The 11384-nt window shown below is 58.0% G+C and overlaps 1 protein-coding gene across 1 annotated transcript; it reads right to left on the reverse strand.

The window, feature by feature from the left end:
- Positions 1-143: 143 nt before the first annotated feature.
- Positions 144-10408, reverse strand: NAGPA (N-acetylglucosamine-1-phosphodiester alpha-N-acetylglucosaminidase). The gene is made up of 10 exons (XM_032126367.1): positions 10257-10408; positions 9524-10009; positions 6690-6829; positions 6007-6115; positions 5647-5775; positions 4649-4857; positions 3805-3852; positions 2335-2466; positions 2119-2179; positions 144-1591 (listed from the first exon to the last, which is right to left on the reverse strand). The coding sequence occupies exons 1-10, from the start codon at positions 10406-10408 to the stop codon at positions 1333-1335; spliced, it is 1725 nt and encodes a 574-aa protein (XP_031982258.1). The 3' UTR covers positions 144-1332.
- Between the last annotated feature and the right edge of the window lie 976 nt (positions 10409-11384).

Raw genomic sequence — 11384 nt, forward strand, 5'->3', positions numbered from 1 at the left:
CAGAGTGGGCTGGAACAGCACAGCCTGCAGTGTGACTGTTATAAAAAATAAAGGAGCCCCTGGGTTCCACTGGGTGGCTGAGGTTAACTGGGAAAGGATCACAGCTCCTGCTGCAGCTGGACATCAGGAATTTCAAGGTTCAGGCAGGTAGCACTAATAGACTTTATTCAAGTTTCAAATAATCTTCTGTAAATCATAGAAAAAATAGAGTCTCTTGGTTACAGGCTGATTGGATGCCAACACTGGCACAGAAATTACACATCCTTTACTTGGAGAGGTAAAAAAGGGAGTGCATAAAGATGTGTGAGGCTCAGACAGGCTCTCACCCCTCTGCAGCATCCAAGGGGCTCATGCAAGGCTCGGTTTCCCTCACAGGGAAGCAATCTCAAACACTGTTTAATGGAACTGCAAGGATGTGCTCCACGTTTCCAGACGAGCTGTTCGGGATCCTGGCTTGGCTGGGGCCCTTGCTGGTCCCTCTGAGGAGTGCCCAGCTGGGCCAGGGCAGCCCAGTCTGTGTCATGCCAGCCGTGCCAGGCTCTCCCTGTCCGTGCCCCTCCCCACAGGGAGAGCTCCGGGCTGTGTCAGGGCCGGGGTCCCTCAGCTGATGGAGCCGGGCAGGGCCCTTCAGCTCCGGGGAGCTGGAGCGATGCACAAATGGAACCTGTGACCTGACAGGGCTTTCTGTGGTGCTGTGCTGTAGGAGCTGCCCCAAAACACAGCACTCATCACCCTCTGGGGCTGCTCTGGGCTGAAGATTGGTCAGAAAACATTCCAGCCCTGCACGGGGCTGTCACAACCCTGGGTGTCACCCCTGAGCCACCACCGTGGCCAGGGGAGGAGGGCTCTGCTTGCCTGCTTCAACATTTTAGAACAAACGTTTTGTCACTTTTCTGATTAAAATCTGAGCTTAGCAAGGAAGGGCAGACATTGACTGTAATACCCTTAAGCCCAGCTTTGTACTAGAGGTGATTTATCTTGCATCTTAAAAATACTCAGCACTGCTCAGGTGAACAGGGACCTTTCTGAGGTACCGTAGCTTGCATCCTTCACCTGTTTCCCTCAAGTTTTGGAAGGAACCAGGCCTTCTCCTGCTGCAGCTGTGGAATTCCCTCACCCAGGGGATGTCCTGCATCCCCTAATGTTGCAGTCCTGAGTGCTGGAGCAGCAGGGAAAAGAAAACCATGGCCTCACAAGCAGGGGAGTTCTTGGGCTGAGGTTCCTCAGGCAGCAGTTTGAGACTCCCAGTGGGAAGAACCCCAGTCCCAGTTGGTGCTGAGGGGCTGTGCAGGGGTGCACAGTGAAATACCTCATCTCTTCCCATCCACGACTCTAAAGGAGCTCTTGGTTTGGGTCCTGAGTGTCCTCGGGTTCCCGAGTGTCCTCCGGCTCCTGAATATCCTCCCGGTCCCAGGCAGCAGAGGGCGGTCTGTGCGAGGTGTCCCCGTTGATGTCCCTCAGGGGGTGGTAGCGATAGTCCCAGTCCCGGTGCTGCCGCTGTGCCCGCACCTGCAGCACCAGCCCCACGTTCCCCAGGGCACTCAGCAGAAGCACCAGGGCCAAGGCAGAGCTCAGGGAGAGCCACGAGCCTCTGTGGGACACACAAATCACATCACCAACAGCTCACCTGTGTCACCTGTGCCCAGTGTGCAGAGGATTGTCCTCCCTTCTCTGCGTTCCCGAGCTTGTGGGCCTGCTCTCAGGCAGGACAGAATCACGGAATCTTTTAGGTTGGGAAAGCCTCTGAGGTCATCGAGTCCAACCATTCCCCAGCACTGCCAAGGCCACCACTGACCTGTGTCCCCAAGTGCCACACCCACACGGCTTTTCAATCCCTCCAGGGATGGTGACCCCAGCCCTGGGCAGCTGTGCCAGTGCCTGACCACCCTTCCCATGAAGGAAATTCCCAAATATCCAACCTAAGCCTCCCCTGGCACTACTTGAGGCCATTTCCCCTTGTCCTGTCCCTGTTCCCTGGGAGCAGAGCCCAACCACCCCCCCCCGTCAGGGAGTTGTGCAGAGCCACAAGGTCCCCCCTGATCCCCCTTTTCTGCAGACTGAACACTCCCCATGCTCTGTGACAGCCTCTGAGATGCACAGTGAGCACCACACACTTACTCTGACAGAGAGAATTTTTCTTTGCTCTTTTCCTTATTCTGGGAAGCCAAACACTGCCCAGCTGGAAAACAAAGAGGGAAGAAAGGTGGGGAAGGGTGTAAAATTCCACTAAAAAAGAGCAAGCTTAAGCAGAGCTGGTGACTAAGCAAACACCATTATGCACTAAAGCTGCTCTTCCAACTCTTTTTTAGACCCCACCCCCCTGCAGTCGGGTACCTCTGTGTAAGTGGTCCTGCAGTGCCCCGTGGTGGGTGATGTTGCAGCTGCCCGTCTCGGGGTCACAGGGACACGAGTGGTCACATGCACAGCGGCTCTGGCAGCTCGGCCCAAACCAGCCCAGGGGACACTCTGGGGATGGGATCACAAAGGGATTGGTCATTGCCAAAGCTCCAACTGCTCTGAGACCACCCAGGCTGTGGCTGCAGCTCCCCCAGCTCAGCTGAGCCTGCAGCAGCCTGGGAGCACCGTGCTGGGAGTCCCAGGCTGCTCTCTGGTGTGCCTCAGAGGGAAGTTTGTGAGGAGCTGGGATCACAGAATCATGCAATGGTTTGAGCTGGAAGGGACTTCAAAGCTCATCTTGCTCCAACCGCCTGCCACGGGCAGGGACAGCTTCCACTGTCCCAGCCTGCTCCAAGCCCCATCCAGCCTGGCCCTGGACACTGCCAGGGATCCAGGGGCAGCCACAGCTGCTCTGGGCAACATCTCTGGGATGGGATTGGCTGAGTGTTCCCAGACTGGAACAGAGCATCACTGACAGAATCAGGCACCCAGGAAGTTCACTCAGATACAGGGGGGCCTGGAGTGGTTACAGGACGGAGAACAGGGCCAGCTCCGTTAGCACTGGCACAAGGAGTGTGACGGTGGGATGGCAGTGCAGCCCTCTGGAGCATTCCACAGGCACTGACCTGGATCACCTGAGGCCTGGGCTCCAGCAGGGCCTGGTGCAACACCCTGGAGCAGAGGATGTTTTGTATTCACTCAGGGGCTCTGGGAAATGAATGCAGTTCTTTGGGGCTGAGACTAAACAGGAATCCACAATTTTCTGTTGATGAAGCAAACTCCTCTTTCCTCTCTGCTCCTTCCTCTCCTTTCTAGCCCCTTTGGGTAGGATAGGCAGGCCCCAAAGAGCTGGGAGCCACCTGGTGATGTTCAGGCCTGAGCTGCCCTGGCAGAACTGCCCCTTGCTTTGCCTACAACAGGTGGCTCAGAGGTGACACAAAACGCTGTCCCCAGCCCCGGTGGTCACTGAGAGCAGCCCTTACTGTGCTCACAGCCGGCGGGGCAGGAACAGGCTCCGTGCATGGGGTCACAGGAGCTGCCGTGCTGGCACCGGCATTTCTGGCTGCAGGACTCCCTGTAGGAACCAGGGGCACAAGCAGAGATGTCACCAGGGCCCTGGCTGCAGAGGTGAGCAATCCCAGCTCACAGCCACAGCTCAGGGTGTGGAGGGATGCCCAGCAACAAGCTGAGTGTGTGCCCTGAACAAGGAGCAAGGGCTTGAGTGTCTCACACCAAGCCAATTGTGGATGTTCCAGCTTCAACTGAACTCTAACTGCCAAAACAGAGCAGCCCACGGGGTGGCCTTTCCCTTCCCTGCTCCCTCTCAGGCAGGCAGCTGTTGGGAAGGGGTTCCCACTCCCCTCTCCCTGGCTGTGAAGAGGCAGTGGAGTAGCAGTCAGTATTTACCTTCAGTACAGTTGCTGCCAGTCCAGCCGGCGTCACACAGGCATCCAGCTATGCAAACACACAGAACAGGCATTACTGACAACAAAAAACACTTGGAAGCAGCAAGGACTCGAAATTAGGAGCCTCTGCCTCTTGAGGTGTCCTCTTACCCCTGCTAGGGAACCCCCAGAAGAGGAATCCTGTGCTCACACAAAGGGTGGGTTCACACACACCCCCTCCCCAGCTGCAGAGCAGAATCCCTGCTGATGGCATTCCCGAGGATCAGCTCTGGGTCAGCTACTGGCAACACCTGCACCCACCAAGCTCTGCTCAGCCACTGGGGCACACTTGAATGAAAGCTGAGTCAGGAGGACAGGAAGAGAGTAACGGGATTGGGCACAGAGGGGCAGAAGCTGGGGTCAGACATTCCAGCAATCCCTAGGTTCAGATTCATGGAAGAGTAGCAACTGCACACTTGTAAAAATTACGAAGTAGGAGAGGCAAGTAAAGAAGGAACAGTAAGGGGAGGGGACAGAAGCAGCTGCTGTCACACAGCGTAATACACAGCCCTGCCCATCAGCAGCCTCACAAAACACCCAGAGCACAAGCCTGGGGCAGAAAGGGAAACTGAGGCACGGAGCTGGAAGTTTCGAGCCCCGAGCCCCAGCCCAGCCCTGCTGCTGGCTCCCAAAGGCAACGTGCTCTGACCATCTGTGCCTCAGACGCCGCAGGAGAGGGGAAGCAGCCCCACCCACCCAGCTGGTGGCTGGCAGGCAGGCAGAGATTCCCCAGGGACATTCCCAGGGATGCAAGGCCAGGTCCTGCCTCCCCTGCAGCCCCTCCGTGGGCACAGCGCAGGACTCACAGGCGCTGCAGACGCCGTGCAGGCTGCAGTTGGCAGGGCCGCAGTCCAAGGTGTCACAGGCGGGACCTGCCCAGAAGTGGCCGTCGCAGTGGCAGTGCCCGGCCACGCAGAGCCCGTGGCCACTGCAGTCAGGAGGGTCGCAGCCCGGCTCGTGCACACACACCACGGTGGAGATGCTCCGGGGACACCGCCACATGCTGTCAAAGGAGCTGGGGACAGCAGAGGGGACAGCGTGAGCTGGGACAGCACTGTGCTGCCCAGCCCGACCCAACATCAGTTATGGAATCCACAGATTCCCTCCTGATCCACACTGCAAACGTGAACATTAATACTGGGAAAATATAAACATAAAACTACATTGCAGTCAATGTTTTAACTGTGTGATCAATCCCATCTGATAGGTATCATTTCAAACATGGAATTACAGAAGCAACACAGTCTCCCTTTAAGCAATCCTAGCTTCCCTAATTTTGGCACCCAATGCACCTTTTCTTGAATGTTACTTGCTTTGGTATAAATGATATCATTGCAGTTATGGCAACTGAATGTTAAATCCCTTCATGTTTATAGTCAGAACTGACTAAAAAGTTGAATTTGAAGTAAAATATTCTTTAGATTCCCTCCAATGAGGCAGGGCAGGGTCTCCCAGTCAGTGTTTCTCTTCCATTAATAATAAGCTGCTGACAGATCTCTGCTAATTCCCATGAATGTACAGCTCTGAGCCTCCCAGACTAAGAGCTGCTGCCTTATCCAATTCCCACATCAGCCACTCAGTCACAGGCACAGCTTTGCTGCCTGTCTGGAACCAGCTCAGCTTTAATCCTGGATGACTAAGTGGAAAAAACATGGAGTCACTCAATGGCTTTAAATTTGAGAGCTGCTCTCTCCCGTGGATCCTGTCACCTGCCTTTGCTGTGCCCTCCCAGCCAGGCCAGCGGGTGGGACTGGGCTCTGCACCCTGACAGGAGCAGCCCTGGGCACGAGCCAGCAGCACCTACCAGTGCTCAGAGGGGTAGTTGGCGAGGGTCCCGTTCAGGACCAGCGTGGCAGAGCCTCCACCATCCAGGTTGATAGCATTGATGACTCCCTGCTGCTTCAGGAATTCTGCCATTTCCCACAGGTTGACCCTGCAAAGCAGAGGTTGTTTGTTGATTTGCCTTCAGTGAAGCTGTTAGATCAGGAATGTGTTGCTCTCTGTGGTGGAAGGGGAAGCTCTCCCACCCCGGGCACCCTGAGGAGGGCTGTGTAAGCCTTTTCTGGCCCTCCTGAGTTCTGCAAGTCTCTGCCTTAAAACATATCCCTGGCAGCTGCAACGTCCCTCCAGTCCCAGGAGTTTAAGACCTTATCCAAGCCCTTACCCTCTGGATTCTGTCTGTCCATCCACGTGAACCAAGACCAGCCGGCCCTGACTGTCATGTCCCACGGCAGTCCTGGCTGAGATCACATTGATGAACCTGTCAAAGGTTCCTGCAGGACAGGGAACAGTTCACACTCAGCTGGGGGACACAATGGGATGTTAAGACACATCTGGTCTGCAAAACAGCTCCCAGCAAGGGGTTCATCTGAACTGAAACACAGTGAGAACACAGCCCAGGCTCCTCTTGTTCATCCAAGCCCTACAGAAGTGCTCTTGGTTAGGCTTTTGTCTGGCACAGGGACAAAGCAGGGGATTCACAAGCCCTTGGCTTTAAACTCGTGTAAGAGGCACCTGCTTCGAGTTTCTCTGGACAGGTTAGATGAGACAGGAATTCTTGGCTGTGAGGGTGGGGAGACCCTGGCACAGGGTGCCCAGAGAAGCTGGGGCTGCCCCTGGATCCCTGGCAGTGTCCAAGGTCAGGCTGGACGGAGCTTGGAGCAACCTGGGCTAGTGGAAGGTGTCCCTGCCCATGGCAGGGGGTGGAATGAGATGGTCTTTAAGGTCCTTCCATTCCAAACTACTGTAGGATTCTATGAAAGCTGACTTCTTAAGTGCCCCTCCTCCCAAGAGCCCCATGGCAAGAACAATCATGGCCAGCCTGAAGCCAGGCCCCACAGTCTTTACCTGTGGTCTGAGTGTCACCACACTCGGCCGCCCGACTCTGGTTGATGTACACCTCTCCGTTTCTCAGGAGCCAAACCACCCCACTCACAAGCTGCACAAAAGGGTTGGATTGATCCAGGACATCTTCCTCAGACAGGTAACTAGGAACAGAGCGCAGGAGGGTTACCCACAGTCACAGCATGTCATGTTAAAGCCTCTCCTGCTGCCAGCAGGCTCCTGAAGCAGGGAGAAGGGGAGAAGAAGGTGGAATGAAGGTTAGCTACATCTAAAATGAGGGGTCAAGCAGTGTGAAACATCACCTTAGCAGTCAGAGCAGCCCGTTCTCTGCTCCTCTGCACAAACCCACAGCTAATGATGGTCCCAGGCCACTGTGCCTGAAACAACTCCTGCCAGCAATGTGGCCAGTGGATCCGAGCCAGGGTAACAAGGGCAGAAAGCATCTGGCAGAACACAAGCACAGAGCCACTGCCAAACACTCAGGGATCTGTGGAAGCAGCTGGAACATCTTGCTGCCTGTCAGCTTCTATTCTCCAAAAATGTGACACCAAACAGCTTTGGAGAGCACTTGGAGCTACAGCATCCAGCCTGCCTGCAGCTGCACTGGATGCTACCTGCTCCTTCCATCTGGGAAGGCAGCTCCTCTGCTCCTGCAGAAGGACTGTTCAGCTGCCACCTCCATGCTCGGGTGTTGTGTGTCACCACAGGGTGCTTCCCAAGGGATGCTGCTCTCTCCTGAATTAGGGTGATGAGTAACACCTGCCTCATTGGAGCCTGGTGCTGGGGGATGTTTGCAACCGGGAGGAGAGGATGGGAGCAGGGGCTGGAGCAGGACGGCCATGCTCTGCCAGAGGCTTTGGGTTTAAAGGTGATTTTTTAAATGTCTTGTGGGAGCTGGATGCTCAACTTGTACTTGTTTGGTATCTGTGACTGTAGGCAAACAAAGCTTTGTGTTTCGTAGAAAAGTGTAATTGCAAATACCTGAATGGAAAACATGCAAGAAGAATTCCCTTTTCCCATGGGAAATGAACACAAAGACAACATGAACATGGCTGAAAATAGTTCAAACTACACAACAGTTTGGGGCAAGGACTGACAGCTTTTAAAGCCTGGATTCACCCACTGTCAGCCCAGGGAGAGGCAGGAGCTTTGCAGGGTGGGGCTAACTGCGCCCTGTGCTGTGTCCTGCTGGCCATGATGCAGCGTGAAAGAGTGAAGTTGTGAACGACTTTCCCCACTGTCCTGACAGCCTAAATTATTTACACCCAAACTATTTTTCTGGTCATGGTTTGGAAGGCACAAAGCCACCAAGCACCACGATAACTCCATTTGATAGGGACATCCTGCCAGAGCTGGGGAGCAGCAGGGCAGAGCTGAGGTTAAGGGCTCAACAGTGACCCTGAAATTGCTGTTGGTCCCCTCTGCAGAAGCCCCCTCACTGAAGGGACATGTCACTGACCCACCCAGCCCCTCTCTCACATAAATCAAGGCCATGGTACTCATGGCTGTCAGAATGGCTGCAGGATAAAGCCCTGGCTTGGCACACTCCGTGTGGCTTTGCAGGGACACAAAGCTCACTAAGGCCTGGGAGTGAGCTACCATAAGGGTGGAGAATGCAGCTTCCAGGCTGCTGCTGTGTCTTCTGAGACCATCAAAAGGATCCTGGGAACCCTTCTGGGACCTTTATGATCCTGCTGCTGCTGGGGAAGGACAACTCCTGGAGGCTTTTCAGTCCAAGGAGCACTACAGTCCCTCAGTCAGAGGGTGCTCAGAGCTTCTGTCTCCAGACAGAAGTCACATGGGGAGTGTCACATGGCCAGGTGGGCAAGAAGGCCAGTGACACCTGGCCTGGACCAGCCACAGTGTGGCCAGCAGGCCCAGGGCAGTGACCATCCCCTGTGCTGGGCACTGCTGAGGCACCTCCAGTCCTGGGGTCAGTTCTGGGGTTCTCACAACAAGACAGACACTGAGGGGATGGAGCCTCTCCAGAGAAGGGAACAGAGCTGGGGAAGGGGCTGGAGCACCAGGAGCAGCTGAGGGAGCTGGGAAAGGGGCTCAGCCTGGAGCAAAGGAGGCTCAGGGGGGACCCTGTGGCTCTGCACAAGTCCCTGACAGGAGGGGGCAGCCGGGGGGGTCGGGCTCTGCTGGCAGGGAACAGGGACAGGAGGAGAGGGAACGGCCTCAGGCTGGGCCAGGGGAGGTTTAGGTTGGATATTGGGGAAATTCCTTCATGGAAAGGGTGGTCAGGCACAGGCAGAACTACCCAGAGCAGTGGCGGAGTCACCATCCGTAAAGTGTTCCAAAAAAGTGTTGATATGTTCAGTCACAGGTTTGCCCAGAGAGGATAAGGAGTCTCCATCCTTGGAGATGTTCAAAATTCAACCAGATATGGCCCTGAGCAGCCTGCTCCATCCAACCTGTGCTGAGCAGGGTGCTGGATAAGGCACCTCCTGAGGTCCCTTCCAAGCCCAGCCTTTCTGTACTGCAGCCAGAGCACACGCGCTCCACTCTGCATCTCCTCTGCAGTGAACACAGAGCCCTCTCCCACTTCTACCCCTGCCCAGCGTCCCTACTGCAAGGTGGGAGAGGAGACACTGGAACCTGAGCAGCTAGAGATCATAACTTACTCAGCTTCTCTTCATCCTAGGACATGAGCCAAGGGCTACAGAGACAGCTGCACGAGGTACAGCTAAAACGTCCCTAGCTTCAGCATTTAAAGTGAGCTTCTACTCTAACTGGGGAGGCCAAAGAGGCAGTGCTGGGATGAGCTTCCTACCCAGTGATGCCTAAAAGTCTTCAGGGCAGAGAGCGCTCTCCAAACAGCCCCCAGCTCTTACCCGAACACCATGGTGCCATCTTTCCGGATGCCAAACTGAGCGTTTTGTAGGCCTCCAGAGTCTCTCACCAGCCTTCCATCACTCACAACATTCCCAAGGCACTCCCCAGTTTCCATGTTAAAGTACCCGCCGTTCTGGGCCACCAGACACTTCCTGAGCTTTGCAGTCTCCTCCACGGGGGCTCTGCGCTGAGCCAGGCAGCCGCCGGCACCGCCCGGCTCCAGCACGGAGAAGGTCCTCAGGGGGTTCCTCACGAAAGTGAAGTGGCCATAGATCACCTTGCGGTCGCTGCCCTCCGGGGGGATGTACGAGACAAACGTTCTGGTGACAGCCACCGGGCCGGCCGTGCTGTTGTCGCCGGGCCACGCTTCGTGCGTGACGTTGCCGTACTTGAGGGGCTGGCAGTCCCTGACGTGCCGGTGGCTGTGCCGAGGGCCGTGCTGCCAGGGGGGGTACGGCTGCAGCGGAGGCTCGCTGGGGGGGCTCCTGCAACGACAACACCCGGTTGCCCCAAGGCCGCAAACGCGGGGTGACGAGAGCGGCGCAGCTCGGGGTGGGCAGGGCCTCGCTGACACGCCGGGCCCGCTTCTCCCGCGTCCCCGGTGTGACCCACCGCGGCTCAAGGGCGGCTGTCCCGCTTAGCACCCGCTGCACCAGCCCGACCTCAGGGCACCGGGAGCCCCGGGAGCCGGGCATAGCCCCGCTCCGGGACACGCGGTGTCCAGACACTCACCCGGCGCCGCGGGCCACCTGCAGCGAGCCGACCACCGCCAGCGCGGCCGCCACGACCGTCCCGACCCCCGCTCGCCCCGATCCCCGTCCCGGAGCCGGGCCCGCCCCGACCCCCGCCCGGCCGGGACCCCCGCCCGCCCCACACGCCGCCATCTTGGCGGGCGCTCGGCGCGCGGGCGGCGGCAGCGCCCTCTGGCGGTTGGCGGCGCCGGGCGGGGGCCGGAGCGGGGACCGGGACAGCTCCGGCCGGGACACGGGCCGGGAATCCGGGATAGCGTTCCGGCCGGGACACGGGCCGGGAATCCGGGATAGCGTTCCGGCAGGGACACGGGCCGGGAGTGCGGGATAGCGTTCCGGCCGGGACACGGGCCGGGAATCCGGGATAGTGCTCCGGCAGAGACACGGGCCGGGAATCCGGGATAGCGTTCCGGCAGAGACACGGGCCGGGAGTGCGGGATAGCGTTCCGGCAGGGACACGGGCCGGGAGTGCGGGATAGTGCTCCGGCAGGGACACGGGCCAGGAATCCGGGATAGTGCTCCGGCCGGGACACGGGCCGGGAATCCGGGATAGCGTTCCGGCAGAGACACGGGCCGGGAGTGCGGGATAGTGCTCCGGCAGGGACACGGGCCGGGAGTGCGGGATAGCGTTCCGGCAGGGACACGGGCCGGGAGTGCGGGATAGTGCTCCGGCAGGGACACGGGCCAGGAATCCGGGATAGTGCTCCGGCCGGGACACGGGCCGGGAATCCGGGATAGCGTTCCGGCAGAGACACGGGCCGGGAGTGCGGGATAGTGCTCCGGCAGGGACACGGGCCGGGAATCCGGGATAGCGCTCCGGCAGAGACACGGGCCGGGAGTGCGGGATAGCGCTCCGGCAGGGACACGGGCCGGGAATCCGGGATAGTGCTCCGGCAGAGACACGGGCCGGGAATCGGGGATAGCGTTCCGGCCGGGACACGGGCCGGGAATCCGGGATAGTGCTCCCGCAGAGACACGGGCCGGGAATCCGGGATAGTGCTCCCGCAGGGACACGGGCCGGGAGTGCGGGATAGCGCTCAGGCAGGGACACGGGCCGGGAGTGCGGGATAGCGCTCCGGCCGGGACACGGGCCGGGAATCCGGGATAGCGC

This window comes from Corvus moneduloides, chromosome 16 (genome assembly GCF_009650955.1).
Source record: "Corvus moneduloides isolate bCorMon1 chromosome 16, bCorMon1.pri, whole genome shotgun sequence".
Lineage (NCBI taxonomy): Eukaryota > Metazoa > Chordata > Aves > Passeriformes > Corvidae > Corvus > Corvus moneduloides.